Below are 23,327 nucleotides of genomic sequence, written 5' to 3' on the forward strand. Positions count from 1 at the left end.
CCCGCCCTGGAGCCCGGGGCCTCGAGCCGGGGGATGCCTCTCCTGCAGCCGCGGCAGAGGGGACGCTACGGCCCTCGGAGGACGCCTGTCGAGCTGCCTCCCCCTGCGGCCGCGCGTTGGTACGCGCCGCAGCGCGAGGCGACTATGTAGGGAGCGCTCGGGTGACTCACGCGCCGCTAGGACTGGGGGGAGCGGGGGAGAGCGCGGATGGGAGCCCCCAGTCCCACCTTGGAGCTTGCGAGCTCCGGCTCTGGGGCCTTGGCGGCAGCTTCAGATCAACAATCTTACCAAACCCACCTCAAACAAAATACGCACGAGGGACGTCGGGAGCCTTGGAGGGTCACAAGGAGACCCCTAAAAGGGCTGTGCTCTCTCTCCCCTGGTGATGGCTGGGGTGGGGAGAGACCCGGCCTGGGAGCCTTGCTGCGGCCCTTCCTCCTTCATCCTACGGTTGGGGCTGTGTCTTCCCTGCTCCTCCGGGAGTAATTACAGGCCTGCACTACCGCCTTACCCAGGTCTCTAATCTGCTCCGGGTCTCTCCCGGCTCCGAACTGGGTGGTCCTGGCCCTAAACCTCCCCTAGAGGATGACCCCCTCATCTACCCGGGAAGGATTTTCTCCCCTGTGTTCTGTCCAAGGAGGAAGGGAGTTCCTTCTGACCCCCCTCCCCCAAGTAGTTCTGCTTCCCAACCCCGGGAAGTAGATCCCCCAATCCCCTTATTAGTTGCCAGCTGAGGTGGGCCTCAAGCCAAGTCAGGCCCAGCCTGGGCAGAGAGGGGGAGCTTGCTGGGAAGGTGGATCGATGCTGCTGCTGCAGGGACTGACGGGGCGGAAGGAGCAGGCGCAGCGGGGCCCTGCGCACCCATCCCTGCCCTTTGTTCCTGACCTCCAGAAGGTCAGTCGTCTAGTTCTCCACTGCCCAGAAATTAGGCCTAGTGCTCTGTTGTCCTCCTGCCCCCCTTTCCTGCCAGTGTCTTCTTCCTTTGAGCAACTCCAGAAAGCAGTCATTTATTTTTTATTTTGATTTTATTTATTTATTTTTGGCTGCAGTGGGTCTTGGTTGCTGTGGGTGGGGTTTCTCTAGTTGTGGCAAGTGGGGAACTACTCTTCATTGCAGTGCATGAGCTTCTCATTGCAGTGCCTTCTCTTGATTTGGAGCTTGGACTTTAGAGCAGGGGCTCAAGAGTTGTGGTACGTGGGCTTTGTTGCCCCACGGCATGTGGAATCTTCCCAGACCAGGGATTGAACCCACGTCCCCTGCATTGGCAGGCTAACTCTACCACTGGACCAAACCAGTGAACTCACAGAAAGCAGTCCTTTAAGGGGAGAAGGTCGGGAACAAAAGGGTCTGGGTGTCAGGCAACCTGGGAGCATACAGTCCTGGGAGGAGTGAGTAGCTGAGGGCCTGAACCCTCTTCCAGGGCCAAAGAGGGCCTTCCCCAGTCCAAAAACAGTAGAAAAGGATGACGCTAGAAGACCTACAACTAGAGCTGGTAACCTTAAGCAATTGTCTTAACTTTTCTGAAACCCAGTTTGCTCACCTAAAAAATTAGGAAAATAATAATACCATGAGATATCATGGGTTTGCTGTAAAGGTTAAATAATGCAACATGGATGAAATGCTTAGCACTGAGCCTGGCACATAGGAAGTGCTTAATAAACAAGTATGATGGCGGGCATTCAGAAGTAAAAGCAGATTGGGATGAGGAGCAGAGCCCCATCTTTGTTGTCGGTCATCCTATCTGCAGGGTGAGGGGACCATGTGGATGGTAGAGTCCAGATAGAGTCCTTTGTGAGGTCAGAGACCTCTGGGCCTCCATCTTCTAGAGCTGACCAGGCCCACACTGAGCCAGGCAGTGATTGGACTGAGAATTCATGAACAGAACCCAATATGGGAGAGCCATCTGGGTTCTGTACCCACAATCTTGAGAGTACAGTAGGGACAAAGACATACATAGGTGGGAATTGTGAGACACCTTCATTACCTGGAGCTCAAGAATAGTAGAGGGGGAAACAGTAACTGAAGATGAACTGAGAATGCCCAGGGATGGCCTATATGAGAAGGTTTGAATGCCAGTTGGCAACATGAACTACATAATGTAGATACTGGGGAGCTGTCGAAGGTTCTTCAGAGGAGAAGGGTGAGCAATGCTTTGGAACTGGAAATCTTCCATTGTGTCTAATGATCTAGGATTAACTTTGAGGAGTGCCCTGCAAAGAGTCAGTGTATGGTATTAGCCTACTCAGTGGTTCTCAACCAGAGGCAGTTTTCCACCCCAGGGGACATTTGGCAATGTTTAGAGGCATTTGTGGTTGTCACAACTAGGGATGCTACTGGCATCTAGTACTTAGACACCAGGATGTTGTTTAACATCTTGCAATACACAAGAGCACCTCCTGAACAGAGTCATCAGGCCCAGAATGTCAATGGTACTGAGATTGAGGAACCCTTCCCTGGACTGAGGGTGGAGGCCCCTGCACTTCTGGCAAGATGCTAGTTGTTAGGCAACTTGATGGTCAGTTCTCCTGGCCAGCCCCAGGAGGCCTCCTACACACTTGGTGGGTCCACAGCAAGTCCTGAGAGCACTGATGTCCTGTGATTGATACAGTTGGAAGAGACAGATGGAGTGGACTCCTCTCCATTTGCCCCCTAACTGACAAGGATCCCTGTTGCATCCCAGGCCCTGGCAACTGATGGGATTTAGAGTGGGTATCTCTGAGTTTGGGGCTGGGTGAAAGTGCTCCATGTAGCCCCCTGAGTATTAGACATCCCAGAGAAGGAGCAAGCAGGGCACTTGCAATGTCATTGGCAACTGAGAATGCCCTGCCTTCTTCAGTGAGGGGCCGGGGAACTTTGTGGTCTCCCAAGTTCCTCCCCTACCACACAGGGCAGTCCCCTCCCCCACCACCCAGGGCAGTCCCCTCCCCCTTCACGGAAACAGGCTTGAATGAGCTGTCAGTCTCACCATGAGGCTGGGCTGAGGCTAGGAGTCAGGTCACTGAAAGGGGATCAGAAATGTGTCCCCTTCCTGATCCCACTAGGGGGAGAGCAGGAGCAAGAGCATTTACAACCTCCCAGGCAATGGCACCCCACTCCAGTACTCTTGCCTGGAAAATCCCATGGACGGAGGAGCCTGGTAGGCTGTAGTCCATGGGGTCGCGAAGAGTCAGACATGGCTGAGCAACTTCATTTTCACTTTTCACTTTCATGCATTGGAGAAGGAAATGGCAACCCACTCCGGTGTTCTTGCCTGGAGAATCCCAGGGACAGCGGAGCCTGGTGGGCTGCCGTCTATGGCGTCGCACAGAGTCGGACACGACTGAAGTGACTTAGCAGCAGCAGGTTAGGTGCGGGAGGGTCCAAAGTGGATCTGTCCAAGAGGTGAAGGAAATCACTGGGTGATTTGACAAAGAGATATGAATTGGGACCAAAGCCCTGGAGGCTGTCTGTCCCCACTCCACACAAGTAGGAAGTAGGAGGGGCCTCATGGTGCATGCAGCTGGAGAGACCAGATGTCAGATTCTCACACCCACCCTACCCCCAAGGCATGACAGCAAGAAGGGGTCTCTAACCCAGACCATTCTGCTAGGGAACTGTAACCTCCAGGGCTCACTCCCTGGGGCTGGAGGTGGGGAATGTCCTCAAAGGCCAGTGTTAACACCAGCTGCAATACAGCTTCCCTTCCTCCAGATCTTGCAGAAGGGAAGTAACAGAGAGGAATTGGTGGGGGGAGGAACTCAGATTCGGGATTAAATAGGTTCAACCTTTTGGGTTCTTGGAGGGGGGGTTCTAGTGCTCCTGCTAGGGATGGAGGGCTGTCCCTGCTGCACTATTTTCCTGGGATAAGGAGCCAGGGTGAGGCTGGGGAGGGGGTGCCTGCTGTTCTTAAATGTCCTGGTCCCCAAGAGGTGATGGAGGGGGATTGGGAATTGGGAATGAGAGCCCTTGAAGTTACTAAGGAGCCAGGAGGAGATCTTTTAGATTAGCCTGAGATGGACCCCGCCCCCACCCTTGATTCAGGACTGGTGACTCTCTCTTGGAGGAGGAGTCCCAAAGAAAAAGAAGCCAAAAGGAGGAATCACAGGCAGAGAGGGGAAGAATCTCAAGAGGCTGTAAGATGGGCAGGGAGAGGCTCCGCCTTCAATCTCTCCAGACCCGCCTGGCCTGACAGCAGGCTGGGTGGGGTCGAGCGGCTGGCTGTGACTGTGACTCAGGTTTCTGTGGGCCGCCAAGGGCAGCCGGCAGGGAGGAGCCCAGACCAACAGACAGGCCAGCCAACTGCAGCTTTCACCTCAGCTGTCCTCTCTCCTGGGAATGCAGGAGGTTCTTCTCTAACTTTGCTGGCCTCTGAGGGCTAGCCCACCCCTGCTCTCTCATCTCCACCCCCAACTGACCCTCATGTTCCTTCCCAGAGCCCTCAGACCAGGCACTGACACAGGAGAGAGAGTCAAAGGTCACTGCCTCTAGGGAGGCCCCAGCATGTCTGTGCCACAGGGAGAAGAGTATAATAATAATTGGTTCTGCACCGAGAGGGACAGACTGGGGGAATCTTGGGTACTGGCTTTCAGGCTGAGCAGCTTGGGCCCCCCCGCCTTCCCTAGCCAGGATGGCTCAAGTCTGGGCGGGCTGGTTGTCATGGTGAAGACTAGGGGCTAGAATGCAGCTGCCAGAGTCAGGCTACCAGGCCTAAGTGAAGAGACGGGGCTCAGGGACTCATAGCCCAGCCCTCTCAGAATTGACTAGCCAGGCAGGGATGGTTGGAGCTGAAACCAAAGAACTATGGTCAGGGACTGTAGGACTTCCCCTTGGTGATGGGTGAGGGTGTGGCCAGCTCATTCCCCTGGTATTTCTGGGGACTGTTTGCTGGGCTGTGTTTTCAGAGAGTGGCTGAAAGAAAGGGAATGCACGTTTACTTTGTGCCAAGTGCTCTGCATACACGTCTCACCAATCTTCATAACAACTGAGAGAGCCAGCAATTTGCCTAAAATGGCAAAGCTAGGATTAAAATCCAGAACTGGCTGCTACCAACGCCAGTGATCTTTCTTTTCTGGGAACCAGTCTTGTTCTAGGGGAGAGAGAGGGAGAAATTGACCTGAACTTTATCAGACTGGATATTTCATCAGGAGGCAACAGTGGTAGGATGCAGGTGCTGGCTGCCTTTGGGGTTTGGGGACAGATGACGGTTCGAAGAGAAAGTCACTAGTGAAATGCTTGCCACATAGTAGGTGGTCATCAAATATTTTTGTAAAGAGTAAGCCAGATCTGTGTAGGAACCATGGCCAGTTTTCTGGGACATCCTGGGAGCTTCTGGCTCTGAATTGCAGCAACTGCGGAAGAAGCTAGTTTGAAAGAGGGACTTTCCAAGACCATCCCTGGCGAGAGGAATTTGCGGAGCATCACAGATTGAGGGTTAGGCAGGGTGGGAAAGAATTGTGTGGCTGATACAGGATTACTGCAAGCTGCTGACGCCACCCAGCGGCTATAAACCGGGCGATAGGCAGCCATGTTCCAAGAGTTCTCTGTGCGCGGAGAACTCTGGGAGTTGTAGTCGGGCTGCACTAAGGGGCGGTGTTGCCCGTGGGGCTGTTGGGTGCTGTGGTCCAGCGTTTATTGGGCGGGAATTACCTTCGTCTGCCGGACTACGAGTCCCGTGGTGCCCCGCGGCCAGCTGCGCAGGCGCGGTGAGTCGGTACCGGTCAATCCTTAACGCTCAGGGGGCAGCTAGCTGGGTCGAGCAGTGTTGGGAGGGGTTGCCGAGTGGGTCTGTGGCGAGGCAGGGTAAGGCGGCTGGCACCATGTCGAGGCAGGCGAACCGTGGCACCGAGAGCAAGAAAATGGTAACCGGAGCGTGTGACCTCGGCGGGTGGGGCGGAATGGAGGTGTTCTGGGGAAGGGGCCCAGCGCGGGGCGAAGGTCTCAACTGGAAAGGCGCCTTCTACCAGCCCTGGGAGGGAGTGGTTCCGCTGGAGGGAAGGAAGGGGCTCATTGGTGGGTCGAGAGCGGAGATTAGCTCTGGGAGCGTCCCGGGTGCGGGGCAGGTTGGAGGGCCGCTGGAGAAGCTCGGAGACCTCTTCCCCCGCCACCTGAGTACGATTGGGTACGAGACCAACAACGACGGCGACAGTAATAGTAGCTCCCACTGTTGCTCTCTTACTGTTAGGCACTGGGCCAAGCACTCTACGTCTATGAGATAATGAGATCCGCAAAATAACTCTTGTCAGGTGGATAATATTATCGCTGTTTTAAAACTCAGAGGTTGCATAACTTGCCCCTATTTACAGCTAAGACGAGTTAGGATTTGAACCCATGTCTCTCTGACTTCAGAGCTAATTCTTCAGACTACTGGACTGTAATGTCTCCCACACTGTGCCGTGGGCATTGTGAGATGCTCAGGTACTGATTTAACCAGAAAGAGAGTAAGGGGTGGGCCGGAGAAGGCCGTAAGTGGTCCCCCTCTGGTGAAGGGGAACAGGCTCCCTTCTTGTCCCGGAAATAGTGGGACACCATCTGTCCTAGAAAGTTTGGCTGCTGATGGGGGCTGGGCCTGGAAAGTAAGGTGGATGATGTTTTTCTCCAAACTAAGGGGATTTCTTGACAGGTGTTTCTTTTCTTTGGCATCTTCTTACTTCCTCTAGAATTGCCCATTTGTCTTTATTTTCTGATTTACAAACTGAGTTATTGAAGGTCTCATGCAGGGCAGATCTGTGGCCTTTAGTTGACACTCAGCTCTACAGAAGATGACTAAACTTCCATTACACCTTTGCATCTTATGCCAGGAACAGCCACCAAATATTGGCAGCAGGAGGCCCTGTTACTCCAGAATAGTACTGTACTTTTTCTCTGTCGGATCTCTTTTGCAAAGTTGATAATAGCTGTGGATCTTCTCCCCAGGAATAGTAAATAGACAAACATAAACAGACATTTACTTACATTTAGGGGGGACTTGTGGGTCCCCGAAAATACTTTGTGAATCGTAGGTTAAGAATTCCTGTTTTGGAGGAAATAAGAAAAAGGAAGAAGAGTGTTTTGCTAGGCAATAGTGTCATGCAGGGTGGTGGTCCCCAACCTTTTTGGAGCTAGGAACCAGTTTCATGGAGGCCAGTTTGCCAGTTTTCCATGGGGCGTGGGGGGTGATTTAGGGATGGTTCAAGTGCATTACATAATTGTGCACTTTATTTCTGTTACTACATCAGCTCCACCTCCGATCATCAGGCCTTAGATCCCGGAGGTTGGTGACCCCTGATGTATTGTAAAAAGCATGGATATTTGTTGGAATCCTGATTGGTCCTCAGTTTATTTATATATACAATGGGGAAATAATACCTTTCTTAGGATTAAGTGAGATAACAGTGTAAAATGCAGGGGACATCATAAATGTTTGTTTTCCTCTCCTTTTCCTCTGTGAGCAGATATCAGAAGTCTTCCCGTTTAGTTTTCATATCTAGCTCTTTTTCTATCTTTTTTTAAAACTTGAAACCAACATTGAAACTTTTAATACAATTTTAGCAGGAACCTTCAGTCCCCACCCCACAGCCCTCAGTATTCACTTAGTTTTGGTGAATTGAGGGAATTAGGAACCGGCATCAGTGCACTCCTGCTTCAAGAGTTTTGCTGCTGCTGTGGTCTCTGCTTGGAACCTTTCCCGCAGAGAGTATCTAGCTCCTCCTCATCTCATTTGCAGGTACTCAGAGGTCACCTCCTCATAAAGGGCTTCCCTGACCACCTGACTGGTTCTCTGTCCTCTTGCTCTGTTTCTCTTCAAGCACTGTCTATTTCATTTAAAATACTTCATTATAAATTATGTATCTACTTGCTTATTTATAGTCACCCCCATGAGAAGGTAACTGCAAGAGAGCAGTTGATTTGTTACCTGCTGTACTCCCAGCACCTAAAATGATGCTTGGCACTAGGTAATCTATAGTAAATGAGTGACATGAAGGCTTGGTGCATCCTGTCATGCAGTTCCTATTGGTACCCACCTGAGGCTTGTCACGTGATCCTCTTTGTAGCCACCTGGTTTTGACATGCTCCCCTTCTTGCCTGTCTGCCTGGGGAGCCTCCACCTCTAGCAGTCCACTTCCCAATCAGCCCAGCCTTCTGCTAATTGCTGTGTTCCCAGTTAACCCTTCCAAAACTTAAATGGTTCATATGGCCAAGTAATTAGATCTCTGCTTTTAATCTGTGCAAACAGAACCAACCCATTTGTCTAGCAAAGTTTTCCTGGGTCCCAGCTCTGTACAAAGCATTGTGGGAAATGCAGAGTTGAAGTCCTAGTCCCTAACCTTGAGAAGCAGTCCTCTATGAGAGAGGTCAAAAAATATACAATGCCAGGAGCATAGAAGTGTCTGGGATTGAGCCCTGGCTTCACTGCTTACTTGTGTGACCTTGGGCAAGTGTCTTCATTGCTATAAACACCAGTTTCACTATCTTGATTTATTTATTTTTGGCCACACCAAGCAGCTTGAGGAATCTCAGTTCCCCTACCAGGTATTGAACCCATGCCCCCTGCAATGGAAGCATGGAGTCCTAAGCACTGGACCACCAGGGAAGTCCAAGCATCCCTTTTCTTTTTAAATTAAAGTATAGTTTATCTACAACACTATGTTAGTTCCATGTGCACATAGTGATTCAATGTTATTAGGTTGGTGCAAACATAATTTTTTGTTTGGACTGCGGTTTTGGACTGTGAAGTTTAAATCATCATAACTAGGCTCAAACACATCTTTATTAATCAAAATAGAAACCAACACATTTTTGGTTGTACAATCAACACATTTTTGCCAACAAGAAATAAGCATGTTCACTCCTATAGCATAAAAATCTGTGATTTGGGATTCGACAAACACTTGGAAAGCATTTTCTGCCTGCCACTGGTTGTGGAAGCATTTTCCCTGCAAAAAGTTGTTGAGATGCTTGAAGAAGTGGTAGTCAGTTGAATGAGGTCGGGTGAATGTGGCGGATGAGGCAAAACTTCGTTGCCCAATTCGTTCAACTTTTGAAGTGCTGGTTGTGCGACATGTGGTCAGGCGTTGTCTTGGAGCAGAATTGGGCCCTTTTCTGTTGACCAATGCCGGCTGCCGGTGTTGCAGTTTTCAGTGGCATTTCATCAATTTGCTGAGCACACTTCTCAGATATAATGGTTTTGCCAAGATTCAGAAAGCTGTAGTGAATCAGACAGGCAGCAGACCACCAAACAGTGACTAGGACCTTTTTTTGGTGCAATTTTGGCTTTGGGAAGTGCTTTGGAACTTCATCTTGGTCCAGCCACTGAGCTGGCTGTTACTGGTTGTCACATAAAATCCACTTTGCATCACATATCACAATCTGCTTGAGAAATGGTTCGTTGTTGTTACATAGAGTAAGAGAAGATGACACTTCAAAATGATGATTTTTTGATTTTCAGTCAGCTCATGAGGCACCCACTTATTGAGCTTTTTCACCTTTCCAATTTGCTTCAAATGCTGAACCATAGAAGGGTTGACATTGAGTTCTTTGGCAACTTCTCGTGTAGTTATAAAAGGATGACTTTGATGATCCTCTCAATTGGTCATTGTCGTTGCATGCTTGTCAACTTCTGATGGCTGGCCACTGCGCTCCTCATCTTCAAGGCTCTTGTCTCCTTTGCAAAACTTCTTGAACACCACTGCACTATACGTTTATTAGCAATTCCCGGGTCAAATGCGTTGTTGATGTTGCAAGTTGTCTCTGCTACTTTGTCATTTTGAACTCAAATAAGAAAATCACTCAAGTTTGCTTTTTGTGTAACATCATTTCCCTAGTCTAAAATAAACATAAGGGACTTCCCTGGTGGTCCAGTGGTTAAGATTCTTAGCTCCCAGTGCAGAGGGCCCAGGGAACTAGATCCCCCATATGCCGCAACCAAGAGCTCACATGTTATAACTAAGACCCGGTGCAGCCAAATAAATATTTTTTAAAAATAATAAAACATAAAGTAAACAGCAAGTAATGTCATAGCAAAAAATCATAAAGTGAGAAATGCGCATCAAAATGATGTATAACATAACCACATTTATTTAAGAATGTATTCCAGTGTCAAACGGCCAAGTTCAACAATGTAAAATGACAGTTAACATTTGCACCAACCTAACACTATACACTACAAAATGGTTACCACACAGGCATTCTTGTTAGTGAAGATATTAATTAACCTTTGTGTGTTTAGGCCTGCCCTTTTTTTGTGTTGTGACTGTATTCTCCAGAGCTCAGGTGAGTTACTACTTGAGTAGCAGCCCTCAGAATCTCTGTGACAGGAGGCTGGAGAGTGACGAAGAGCGAGGGACCCAGTCCTGTTACTGACCTTTCTTCCCTAGCATCTTGCGGGGCAGTCACACTGGATTATTTGTGTTGACAAAAATAGTAAGTATGACTCTTAGTAAGTATCTTGGAACTTTAGCTCCAAAGGTTAGCCCCCTAAGGAGTTCTGATGTTTTGTTTGGTGCACTGACTACAAAGCTAAAAACCATCAAGTGCAATAGCTTACCTGAGAATAGGGCTTGGCTTAACTAACTCTGCCCAGGGTGCCTGAAGTACTTGACTTTGCCAACATGAAATCACTCCTGTGGTTTCTTGGTTTGCAAAGCATCTTTAAGTCGGTTATCTCATTAGACCCTCCCCTTCCATCAACCCTGTGATTGGCACGACAGATTTCACTGTTACTACTTTTTTTGTTGGAAAAGATTGAAGTTCAGCAGAGTGAAGTGACTTAGCTAAAGTCTTTCAGCCAGTGACAAGTCTATACTTAGAATCAGGTCTTCTGACTATAAACCCTGTATCCTTCTATATGCCTTACTAATTCCTTTAAAGTTCTTTATAGTGATTCAGAATCTTCCTCTTTGAACCTAGTTCAGGGTGCTTTCTGGCACCACGCCACAGAGAAGCAGTTTAAGAACAAAAATAACAATATCTACTTTTTTTTTTTTGACCATATGTTTGATCAAACCCATGCCCCCTGCAGTGGAAGTGTGGAGTCTTAACCACTGGACTGTCAGGGAAATCCTACAGTACATACTTCTTGAGTAGGTACTGTGCAGCAGGCACTCTACACACATTATCTCATTGATAATCCTGAAGGGCAGATAATGTTGTCACCATTGTATAGCTGGGGAAAGCTGATGTTCAGGGAGATTAAGGAGTGACTTAGGATGACTTAATAACTTTTTACAAGACAGTGCTCAGCTCTAAGAAGAGTGAGTCTCAGTTACTTAACCTATCACCTGTAAAATGGGGATAAATAGTGTTTGTTTTGCTAACCTCTCATGGTTGTTGTGAAGATCAATAAGTAACTGTCTGTGAAGACACTCTAAAAGTTTTATAAATGTTAATGGTCATTATTATTAAACATAATTAAAGCAGTCTGAAAGTAGAAGTTTTGCAGAAGAGATTCATGTTTCTGTTGAGAAGAAGAATGTGCTTATGTTCAGTGAAGAAATGGGGCTGGTTGAATTATATGACCTTTATGGAACCACGGAACCTTAAGTTATAAGGGTCTTCAGACTCCGCAGCCTCTTGTTACTTCTCTGAGCTCCTCTCTGTTCTCTGTCGGGTTTACTCATCTCTAGGCACACTGGTCTCCTAGCCGTGTTTCACACATAGCAGACGTACTCCCACCTCAGGGCCTTACACTTGCTGCCTGGAATGTTTTCACCTACATATCTTCATGGATTTCCCTTATTACCTTCAGGTCTTTGTACAACTATCATCTTAATGAGGCCTTTTCTAACTATCCTATCTAAAATTGACACACACCCCCCATACACATATAGGTGAATATAAATATTCACTAATCTTTTATGCTCATTTTCCTCCGTAGCACTTATACTGTCTGGCAAACCATTTATTTATTCCGTTTATTGCTTGTTTCCCTCCTGTTAGGTAGTTCCTGTACATAGTAAACCTTGAATGAATGATTTTTTTCCACACTACAGCTCATTCCTATTTTTAAAGTCTGAAGACCTTTCAAGTTGTCTTACACTATTTATGGCGTGAGCTATTCCACATAGGCTTGGTTCATAATTGAGTGGAGGTAAACTTAGAAATTAAGAGAGGCTGTGGAGAGTCTGGGTCAGAGATTCCATTCCCAGATTCCAGGCTTATTGATTCTGTGAGCACCAACGGATCTGTTTACAGCCTTGATTTTTCTCATTGATAAATTGGGGGCTGCTGCATGTGTAAAGTGGTTAATAACATCTTGATATGTATGTTACTTGGCATCATGGTGGGCAAGGCTCTTGGATTCTCCATCCAAGGACTCATTAATAATGCAAGGAAAGCTCTCCTGATTTAATGCAGCGGCGCCAACTCTATGGACTGGTTACTGCTGGACTGTCTCCATCCATTCATGCCCAGGCCACTCTAATGCCAAACCCTTAACTTTACTAAAAGTCATTCTTCTCCTTAATAGCTTCCCTTTAATTGCCGTACTTGGTAATATACCCTGATCTTGGAGATAGCCTGATCTGTTTTAGTTGAATTCAGAGAGCTTACTTATTCAGAAGCTGATTCTCTTTGACTCCGTAGTACGGCTTTCTTTTGTTTTTTGAGGGGGAGGTGATTAACACTGCAAAGAGTCGGACACGACTGAGTGACTGAACTGAACTGAACTGATTAATACTGCAATTGTGGGGAACAGTGAACAGAATGAACAGTGGCTTAGAAACTTCTGCTTTCTGTCCCCCCAATTACTTTTGTCAATAATTAGCTGTCCTTGGACAAATTACTGAACCATTCTGAGGCTCAGTTTCCTCATCTCTAAAACGAGATTAGTTCCTGCCCTTTATGCTTTACAGAGTTAGTATGGAGTGGAAAATGAGATAATGAAAAAGAGAATGCAGTACGTAAGCAAAAGACGTTCACATACTATTCTTGCAGTGACCTCATCACCAGGCCATGAGGATGAGGTGAGGAACAATGGGTCCTGGGAGTCTGGGCTCTTACTTGAGTTACACTTTCTTCCCCAGAAGACTTGCAGACAGAAGGGTGCTCTGCTGCAAGTCTAACAAGCCTCCATTCAGAAGGGACTGGTTGGGTGGCACTTGATTTTCAGCCTTATTTCTATATGAGTACATTGACCCAGATGTTAACACGTTTCTCACTTTGTTTAACTTTGATAATGCCTTTGCTCCAACCTGCTGCTTTTATTCCATAGTCTTGGTATTTGCTGTTCCTTTCACTTTGCCATCTCTCTGTTTTTTGATAGGTAGGTGACAGGATTCTTTATCTGAGAAAGAGATTCTGTGACTCTAACTGTGGTTGTAATAGAAGCCAGTTCAGGTCAATATTGTGTTCCAGGTACAGAAAAGATTGTATTTCCTTCAGTTACTACTTTCCTGCAAACACTTTAGCTGTGTCAAGAGGAACATTATTTTTTCCCCTGTTGGTGACATAGAGGGGTCATCACTAGTGCAGTGGACTTCACCTGGTACTTCCTTCCTCCCCGCTAAGTCCTCTGCTGCTCCTAGATGGGGCCTTAGGAGTGCAGTTAGGCTTGGCAGCTGTGGTAGGGTTCTGGGTCAGCAGAAGTCACCTTGGTGTGTTGGAAGGGTGACTTCTCAGTGGATGAGGCACCTTTCCCAGCCTATTTTCTAGTGGGTCTGTTTGCAACCCTGTCATATTGGCCCTAGGGAGTCAGATTCTTTGGCTGTTGCACAGAGGATGATGCTCTTTCCTACCAGACACCAGTAACCTTCCTTTGAATTCTGCCAGTTGCATTGAGGCTGATCTAGACTCTCACCAGACTTTCTCTTGTGTGGCTTCTCCTGACTGCCTTTTCAATCTCTTTTAGAGCTCTGAGCTCTTCACCCTGACCTACGGGGCTCTAGTTACCCAGCTCTGCAAGGACTATGAAAATGATGAAGATGTGAACAAACAGCTGGACAAAATGTGAGTGAGCTCCTCTGTGGGAGAGACAGGAATGGGATTCCTGAGCAAACCGAATCTAGGTGGTCCCTTAGAGCCCAGAACAGGGTCCTCTGTCATAGCCAACACTTCGGGTGCAGTTTCCACTGCTTATTTATTGGGAGGTTTGGGGATTGTCCTCATTTTCCCTTTACCACCAACAGCATTACATAATATAGTCGGTTCTCTCGTTTCTTTCCCAGGGGCTATAACATTGGAGTCCGACTGATTGAAGATTTCTTGGCACGGTCAAATGTCGGGAGGTGCCATGACTTTCGGGAAACTGCAGATGTCATCGCCAAGGTCATTATCCTGGGCCACCAGGCCATGCTGAAGAGTTGTCATTGGAAAGCACCGCTTACCACCCTATGCCTTAGAGAGGCCCTTAGTATTCCAGAAGAATAGCTAGGCAGCTGTCTGGGCCAAAGAAGCCTTCCTGGTGGTTTGAGAATAGTACAGATTATGAAAAAGGGAAGAATGGGACTTCCCTGGCAGTCCAGTGGTTAAGACTTCACCTTCCAATGCAAAGGATGCAGGTTCAGTCCCTGGCCAGGGAGCTAGGATCCCATATGCCTTGTGGCTGGAAAACCAAAACATAAAACAGAAACAATATTCTAACAAATTCAATAAAGACTTTAAAAATGGCCCACATCAAAAAAATAAAGAGAAGAATGGTTGGGAGCATCTCTGTGGATTAAAGCCCCACTGGAAGGAGAGGGGTGTGGAGTTGTGCACAGTTGCTTTTCCTTCTTTGCCCTGAATACCTGAAGCTTCAATGTCTTGCGGAGGCCCTAGTGTATTTCCAGAGCCGTTTAAGTCCCCTTGCCGGTCCCATCATATCACCTTCCCTGTTGCACAGCCCCTCTTGCTCTTCCCATAGTGCCATTGTGTGTCTCCTGACAGGTGGCATTCAAGATGTACTTGGGCATCACTCCAAGCATCACCAATTGGAGCCCAGCTGGTGACGAATTCTCCCTCATTTTGGAAAATAATCCCTTGGTGGACTTCGTGGAACTTCCTGATAACCACTCATCCCTTATTTATTCCAATATCTTGTGTGGGGTGTTGCGAGGAGCCTTGGAGATGGTGAGTGCAGCTCTTTACCTTCTGAGACACCTGAAAGGTAGTAGGGTCTTAATAAATGTTTAGATAAATGAATGAGAGTGAAAAGAAGGGCTTATAGCTCACCTGGCGCTTCGTTGCTGGAGATGGTGATGCTGCCAAGCATAGGATCCAGGTTGGAGATCTCTATGTGGTGTTGACCCTCATTGCTTAGGCTGGGAGGTGGTCCTCTCAGCCCCCAAAGCCCAGGAGCATCCGTTCCCAGGTTGGCTTATCTGGTGACAGTTTAATTTGCGAGTGTTCTTCGCTAAGTCTCTCCTGTTGGATCGGGGCTACTGCCTTTTGCACAGGAACTAGCAACCTTGTCCTTGTGGAAACCAGCCCCCTTGTTTAGGCTGCTCTAGGTGAGGCAGTTATAGCTGCATCCCCAGTGATTTCACAGAGGCTGTGGCTAGACAGCTGCCCCTTCATTTTCACACTGTCCCCCAGGTCCAGATGGCTGTGGAGGCCAAATTTGTCCAGGACACCCTGAAAGGAGATGGTGTGACAGAAATCCGGATGAGGTTCATCAGGCGGATTGAGGACAACCTCCCAGCTGGAGAGGAATGACCATCCCCAGGACTTCAGGGTAGCCAGCTGGAGCACTTGTTGGAATCAGAAAGCCTCAGTGCTCCTTCTGCCTTCGAGAGTTCAGTGACTCTTTAACGGATGTTATATATTCTTCTAACCTTGTTTCCATTCTCCGTGTTAATAAAGAACAGACTGTGATATAGTCCATTTACCTACAAGTGTGCGCATTCAGGAGGGAAATTCTCTGCTCCCTTTCCCTTCAAAGGGGCTGGATGTAGTCATCCTTGGTTGGACTGGAAGGAGCTCAAACCATTTTACATTCCTGTTTGAATTTTCCAAAGCAGAACCCACTTTGACCCCATTAAGAGGCAAACCTCGCACACCTATACCTGGGTCTTCAGAAAGTCAATGGTGAATGACTGTAGCGAGTCCAGGACTCACTGGACAGGGAGGAGAAGATGGGAGGGGTGGGTCCGATTTGCTGGCTGGAGTGTGATACACTCTAGTACTTGCCAGGAAAGGGGAGCCAGTCATGCCAGAAACATTGACTTCTGGGAAACCACCCAGGTCTCTCATTCCTCCCTGCTGTTTGGAGGCAACATCTCCTCTTTTTACAGAGGGTCCATCTTTTTTTCGTAAAAGTTCTTCAATAAAGACACATTCTTGAGTGAAATCCCAATCATGTCCTGTTTTCTTTCTGCTCGGCCCTGGGAATTTTGTTACAACGGGGTGTGGAGACCTGCTGAGTCCTGTGCCCTACCTTGATTTTATCTAATCCAGAAATACTTCTCCCCATGGACCAGAGAGTCTGGGAAGCCTGGGAGCAAATGAAGATTCTTCAGAGTCATTTTTGAGTCTACTGTCTATAGCAAAATCTAGAAGCAGACCAGTATCTCAGATGTTCCTAAAATGGACTGTCCTGGGCTCTTGGCCACCACATTGGAGGATTTGGCTAGAAAGACCATGTAAACCTTGTTAGGGTGCCATTTAATGAGTGCTTACCAAGTGTCATCACTGCACTGAACACTTTGTATACATTATCTAATTCACAATAATACCATTTTTAGGAAGAGGCCAGAAGTTGCCCAAGGTCTTATAGCTAGTAAGTGGAGAAGCCAGGGTTCAAAGCCCCAGCCAGACTCCATAAGCCCATGTCCTTTTTTTTTTTCTGCGCTGAGTCTTAGTTATGGTACATGGGATCTAGTTCCCCGACCAGGGATAGAACCTGCGCCCCCTGCAGTGGAAGGCAGATCCTCAACCACTGGACCACCAGGGAAGTCCCCACAGCCCACATTCTTAACCATGATGCCTGGTTCACACTGTGGGATGGTGGGGGAGCAGGCCTGCGGATCCCTCTCAGTCTCACAGAGCTTAGCGTAGCTTTTAAACGGGTCAAGAGGTCATCAGGCCATATTTGGTAGCACTCTTCTTGGGGACAGCCTCGGGTCTTGAGGTCCAGATACTCAAGTTGCTGGGGTGAAACAGAGCCCCAGACCTTCCCCAAGGTTAGTGAACAAGCCTGAGATGAGGGGAGCATTGTGCTTGAAGTGTGTCTGGTCATAAAGTTCTGGGGCACTAGAACACCGGACCTGACCCTCCAGCTGGGTTAAGCTGCTGATGAGGAGGAAGGATCACTTCCGGGGCCCATAAAGAAGGCTGAGGGCTGAAGAATTGTGGTGCTGGAGAAGACTCTTGAGAGACCTGTGGACTGGAAGGAGATCAATCAATCCTAAAGGAAATCAGACCTGAATATTTATTGGAGGGACTGATGCTTAAGCTGAAGCTCCAATACTTTGGCCACCGCATGTGAAGAACTGACACATTAGGAAAGACCCTGATGCTGCAAAAGATTGAAGGCGGGAGGAGAAGGGGACGACAGAGGATGAGATCACTGTCTCATGGACATGAGTTTCAGCAAGCTCCAGGAGCTGGTGATGGACAAGGAAGCCCGGTGTGCTGTAGTCCATGGGGTCGCAGAGTTGGACATGACTGAGCAACTGAACTGAACTGATGCTTCCTCTAGGATCCCCTTCTCTAAGCCTTTTTACCTCCCCCTCCAGAGACATACAGTTTGGGGCCCCAGTGCAGGCACCCCATTTTGGTCAACTATATCCTCAGCACCCAGCATGGGGTTGGGTGCAGTCACACGAGAGTGTGAGTGAATGAGAGCGTGACTGATGGAGTGAATGCTGGTGCCCAGATGTGGAAAGCGTGTGGTGTCTGGCCCTGCCAAGAAAAGTGTGCTGCACCACCCTTTCCTTCTCCAGGGGGGCCCTCGCCCTTCCTTTCCTCCCAGTACCACAGCCTACTTTCCAGCAGCTGTTTGTATGGCGTGAGGTTTTGGATATTTCCTTTCCCAGAATTTAACTTGGGCAGCATTACAGGGTCGGCAAGCTGTGGAAACAAAGTCCCCTTAGTAAGTTCTCCCAATTACAACTCCACAACTGTGTGATGTGCACTCAGGGGCTGAGGGAAGGGAAAGGGCTGAGGACTATGAGCTATTCGGAACATCACCTCATTCTCTCCCCAAATGAGCCAAACATAGAAGGCCCAGCTACCCAACAGCTGCTCCCCCCGCCCCTGAAACTAATTAGCTGTAGATTACATATCCCTTTGCTTTACTGTGGCTGAGGGTGGACCACCCCCCTCCCTACAACCCCCAGGCTAGGCCATTCCCCATTCATGATGTACTGGCACACTCTCCCGGCGAGAAGGGGCAGGGTTGCCTGGCTATATGGGAATGGCTGACTAACCAGGTGGGGTTCCCAAAGAGCTGGGTGGCTGGAGGAGTCCATGCTGGTGGCTTTGGGGCTTGGGGCCTGGCGCTGGCTGGGCAGAGCGCTAAGGAAAGGCCTTGTCTGCAGCCTTTGGCCACCAGGGGTCTCCAGATCACCACTGTAACATCCCAGAGAGTGAGTATGGGATCCCTGGTTTTCAGAATTTGCCAGAAGATGCACCTGATGGAGCAGATCTCAGAGGCTGCTCAGAGCCTGAAAGTGCCCCCTTTCTTTAGTCACAACCATTTGAAAACAAAGCTCCCATGGCTGCCCAAGGGCGTTGGAAAAAGCACATTGGCAAAGAAGTCTCTGGCTTCCATTCACACCCCAAACTCTCATACTCCTGAGTATGAGACGTCCAACCTCCTGAGTTGGAGGTGCTAGCTCTGAGCCCTTGTCTAACCAACCCCCTCACTTCCTGAGTGGAGACCAGGGTACCAGCCCACTTCCCCTGATGTAAGAGGGTCCTGTCCCTGCCCCAGCCCCCAACCAGTGACATTTCCAGATTCAGGGTACCCCTTTCTCTGGTGGATTGGCTATCCCTACATTTGTCCTGGGCATCCAGGTCTGAGAAGGAGGTGGCCACAGAGGCCCAGGAGCAGAAATTGCTTTAAGTAAAATTAAAACGGTCTCCTAACAAGTAGTTCATTGTGGCTGCTAGGGGGTGGTGGTGCAGGAAAGGCATCCTCCGTTCTCCTGGAGCTTAAGTGCTACCATGTGCTGCTCCCTGGAAGCCAGAGGGCCGGTGGGAGGGAGGGGAGGGTGGCGGCAGGCGAGGAGCCTCGCTTTTACCAATCCCCAGTCTTTGATGTAGGGCCAGGTCTGACCCCAGGACAGCCGCTGGCCACTGCCAGGGGAGCTGTGGGATGCAACGCATTCCTGGGGGCAATTTACGCTTCTGGCAGAAGGAGAGGAAAGTTTCTACTGTGGGGAAGGGGGTGGAGAGAGGGTGCTGCAGCAGAGTTGAGGGGGTGGGTGCTGTAAGGAATAATGGAGGGAGTCAAGGCCCAGGGCAGCAGCCTCCTGACTCAACCTGGCTCACTTAGCCTGTGAGCTGGAGGCTTCCTCCAGGAAGCCTTCTCTGATAGACCCAAAACAGGTGAGGAGCAGCACCCTCACCCCCCACCGCACAGGTATAGTCCTGGGAGATGCTGAGAGAATCAGCTGCTTGTCCCTCCTGGCTCTGGAGGCCTGGACCATCAGTCATGGGGGCATCTAGGACCGAGCCAGGCTGGAGGAGGGCTGGGAAGATGGCGTAATGAGCATGACAGCGTGTGAGTGAGTGCAGACCAATGTTTTTCATAGCAACAGCTAATATTTATCGCAAAGTGACTCTGCCAGTGCTAGTCTAAGCACTTCACATGCATCTCTCACTGAGCATTCACAATACTCCTATCACTATTCCCATTTTGCAGATAAGAAAACAGAGATACACAGCTAACACATAGTAGATTCAGGACTTGAACCAAAACAGTCCAGTATTGGACACCAAGCTCTTCTCCAGTATATTCTGGGTTGCATATGTGTGTTTTTGTATTTCAGTGGGTGACTGTTTGCCTGTGTTCCTTGAGGAGTGTGTCTGTTATGTGAATTCTTTCATTTAATGAAAATGTAGCCCCAAGTTGAGGGCTGGAGACATGATGCTGGGAGCTTTTATCCATGGGGAAGCAGCTGAAGGCATGTATGATGATGGGGAGGACAGGTTGAAAACATAGAGCCAAGGGTGAGCCCCAGCTTTGCCACTTATTGGTTATGTGACTCTGGACAAAGAAGTGGAACTCTGATCCTCAGTTTTTTCATCTGGAAAATAGGGATAATAGTGTCTACCTTGATGACTGTTTTGAGGATAAAACAAAATGAAGTATGCGTATTTCCTGGCCTAGGCTGAGTGTTCCCTAATTGGCAGTTATGATGAACATGATATTTGGGGGAATTACCTTACAAAATTGCTGTGTGTGGATACATGAGTGTCTGCAGATGGTAATTTTGCAAAATCAGAGCCATGCCTCTATTGTTCATTGCTGTATCCCCAAGTGTCTAGCATTATTTTCAGCACAAAGCAGGTGCTCAATAAATTTTTATCCACTGTCGACTAAGTGTAAGAATTGAGTAAGGAGGGCCCATAGAGAGAGGGTGGGTGGGCAGTGTGAGCTCAGTGCAAAATGAAAATGCAGAGCCCCTGGTTCAGAAATTGTTATGAATTTCAAGATGACTCAAAAGAGCCTTAAACCAAGCCCTTCCGAGCTGCAAGCCCAGGAGGCCAGCCCCGGCCTCCTCTTGCCTTTGAGCATCACCAGCCCCCAGCCCTCCCCCAGCCCAGCTGGGAGGGAGTATAAGGAGACTCCGCTTCCCAGGCTGCCTGAGGATTGCTCAGTGTGAGCAGGCCAGGAAGGGACTCAGTGACCTGCAGACCTCTCCCCCAGGGAGCCCCTCCTGAGCCAGGCCATTCCTGAGAGCAGCCCTCTTGCCCTCCATCTGTCTAGGAACTTACCCCCCACCCCAAACCACCAACCAGGCCTCTGGGTGGTCTGGGCACATGTGGTCACATTTAGATGTTGATTGAAGCAAAATTGTTATAAGATTAGAATATTTAAGGTAACTTCAATTTCCACGGCATTACCGGGATTTTTGAGGATGGGGCTGAGAGGTCCCCGAGGGTGGAAGTGAGGAGAAAGGTGGGGGCTGTAGGAGGGGGCTTCATTACCCTAGTTCTGTCAGAGAGACCTCTCGTGGCTGAAAAGAAAGAAGGGCTCAACAGAGGGAAGGGCTTCCCAGGAATTGTAGAACCAAGAGTCCAGTCCCCTAGGGAGTGGGGTGGGCATGAGGGTGTGCAGAATCACCAAGGCCCTGGGAGAGTAGGGACAATTACCAACACCCACCCCCTCCCCAGACGACTTGCACACCCCAGGCCACACATCTGTGCGAACGTCCCTCTCTCCCCTCAGTTTGCCTGGCAGATGGAAGGGATGCCAAGAGGAAGATTCCATTCAGGCCCTCCCCAGGCTCCAACCTAGAGTGGTTGGAGCCCAGAGAGTTTTCTTACTGACTCATCAAGACAGAAATCTAGAAGGAATGGGAGAATCACGGTGACAGTAATAACAATTGCTAACATTAATTAAGTCATTACTATGTGCCAGGCTTGGGTTAAGCCCTTTATATTCACTGTTTCTAAGAGGCCTGATAGCGTGGTGGGAAAGCAGGGAGACTGGGGAGCCAGCCTGCATGGAGTCACTTCCCAGCTCACCCACTTCCTAGCCAGGTGACCATGGGTGAGTCAGTTAACCCCTCTGTGCCTCTGTTTTTCCATCTACACAGTGGGGACAATACTCTTATGCATCTCAAAGGATTGGTGTGAGGATTCAATGAGGTGATCCATGAGACATGCTTAGAACAGCGCCTGGTATGGAGAAAGAGCCCCACAAGTGTTAGCTGTTGTCATTAGGGACTATCATTATCCCCCTTTTAAAGAGGAGGAATTTGAGGTTTGCAGAAATGAGGTCATTTGCCCACAGTCACAAAGAGGCAGAACTGTGATCCCAACCCAGGTCTGCTTGACTCCTCAGCCTGTGCTCTGAACAGGGCGGGGGAGTCCAACCACGGCTCTGCCACGGCTGTGCTAAGCAGGTTACGTGACTCGTCTGGTTCATTTTAACCAACCATTACATTTCCTACCCCTACTCAGGCCTAGAACAATCCTTTCTGGCCTCGGATTCTTGTGGCTGAGGAAAATGAAGTCCAGAGACGGGCAGCAACTTGTCCGAGGCCACAGAGCAGGCAGCACCAGGCAACCACAGGCAGAGCTGACCCACTGATATCTAGGCACCACAGACCAAGGTTGGAAGCCCCTGGCAGGTGGGATGGGGAACCAGCTGGGAGTCTGGCCTGGCTTAGCCCAGAGGTGAGCCTTGGCAGGAAAGTCTGCAACCTATGGCACACAGACACTCATTTCCTGCCTTGAAGTTTGCTGGGCCAAGAACTGGTAGAACAGCAGGCGGCTATGGAGGGTCGTGGCAAGACTGTCTCAGCCTCGGTTGGGGGAGGGGCCGCTGAGGCCCACCTTAAGGGTCCAGTGAAGACCAGGGACCACAGGACAACAGGATAGGGCCAGACTTGGCCTCCCAGGGCTGGCTGAAAGGCACAAGAGCTGGAGCCCTCTCTCCCTGCAGGGCCTTCAGCAGGGGGAGAAGAAGAGAGGGGCTGAGGATGTATGAGGCACGTAGAAGCAGGCTGTCGGGGGGCTCAGGAAAGTTTAAGAGGTGATTCAGGAGAATCAGGGATAGGATCACGTTGGGGACTAAGTGTGTATTGCAGCAACTGTGTGCATGGAGCCCATGGGAACCCCTTCCCCAGCATAAGAGGTACCTTGACTGCTTGCTTCACCAGCACCCCCATCACTGAACTCCCTCCCCCCACCCACCCCAGAACAGCTCACACTCAGAGCTAAAAACTCTACAAGGGTTAATGGATTTAATCCTCACAACAAGCCTATGAGAGCTTTTCAGATGAGGAAACTGAGGCTTCAGAGGTCAGGCAACTTACTCAAGACACGCATTTGATGAGTGGTGGCTCTTGGACTTGAACCCAGGCAGCCTGACTCCAAAGTCCCTGCCGCTTAGCTTCCACTCCCATCCCTGACCAGTCAGGCCCATCTGATCCCCATCAAGGGCCTGGTTTTCACACCAGCTTGGGGAAGGGCCTCAGCTTTCCACCCCATCCAATGTCCTCTTAGGAACCCTGCCAACCAGGCCCCCTCCCCTTTCCATGGGCAGTGTCCTAGCCTGGCTCCCCTGCAGTTCCTCTGGGCTGGCTCAGGCCAGGAGGCCAGGCCCAAAGACCCCTTGCAACCCCGCCCCACTCTGAGGGCTAGGATAGGATTGGGCCCAGACTCTGGAGGTGGGTGAGGGTGAGAGGCCCTGTCTAGGAGTGGCGGGACTGGTGTGTACCTTGGCAGGGGGACAGCAAAGTGGGAGGCCCTTGGAGGGCAGGCGGTGGGAGAAGGAGGGG

The 23,327-nt window shown here is 49.4% G+C and overlaps 1 protein-coding gene and 1 long non-coding RNA gene across 24 annotated transcripts in view; one reads left to right on the forward strand and one right to left on the reverse strand.

Moving 5' to 3' along the window:
- Window positions 1–178: 178 nt before the first annotated feature.
- Window positions 179–16,225, forward strand: TRAPPC3 (trafficking protein particle complex subunit 3). 23 transcript variants are annotated; one of them, XM_081488884.1, is made up of 8 exons: window positions 179–894; window positions 10,184–10,227; window positions 10,332–10,377; window positions 12,807–12,917; window positions 13,802–13,899; window positions 14,118–14,217; window positions 14,818–15,000; window positions 15,466–16,225. In XM_081488884.1, the coding sequence occupies exons 4-8, from the start codon at window positions 12,834–12,836 to the stop codon at window positions 15,583–15,585; spliced, it is 585 nt and encodes a 194-aa protein (XP_081345010.1). In that variant the 5' UTR covers window positions 179–894; window positions 10,184–10,227; window positions 10,332–10,377; window positions 12,807–12,833; the 3' UTR covers window positions 15,586–16,225. The 23 variants fall into 23 exon arrangements, with proteins under 23 accessions (XP_081345010.1, XP_081345011.1, XP_081345026.1 ...); XM_081488885.1 differs by lacking the exon at window positions 179–894 and adding an exon at window positions 1,841–2,140; XM_081488880.1 differs by lacking the exon at window positions 179–894 and adding exons at window positions 5,684–6,097; window positions 7,507–7,681 and having other exon boundaries at window positions 10,184–10,377.
- Window positions 13,995–23,327, reverse strand: part of LOC145505848 (uncharacterized) — a 24,234-nt gene continuing 14,901 nt past the window's right edge. Inside the window, exons 3-4 of the long non-coding RNA XR_014053316.1 lie at window positions 15,103–17,254; window positions 13,995–15,030 (exon numbers count right to left, since the gene is read on the reverse strand). This is a non-coding gene — a long non-coding RNA (uncharacterized LOC145505848). The remainder of the gene's footprint in view (window positions 15,031–15,102; window positions 17,255–23,327) is intronic.

The sequence above is a fragment of the Giraffa tippelskirchi genome, chromosome 5 (assembly GCF_054371585.1).
Source record: "Giraffa tippelskirchi isolate mGirTip1 chromosome 5, T2T-mGirTip1v1.2.pri, whole genome shotgun sequence".
Classification (NCBI taxonomy): Eukaryota; Metazoa; Chordata; class Mammalia; order Artiodactyla; family Giraffidae; genus Giraffa; species Giraffa tippelskirchi.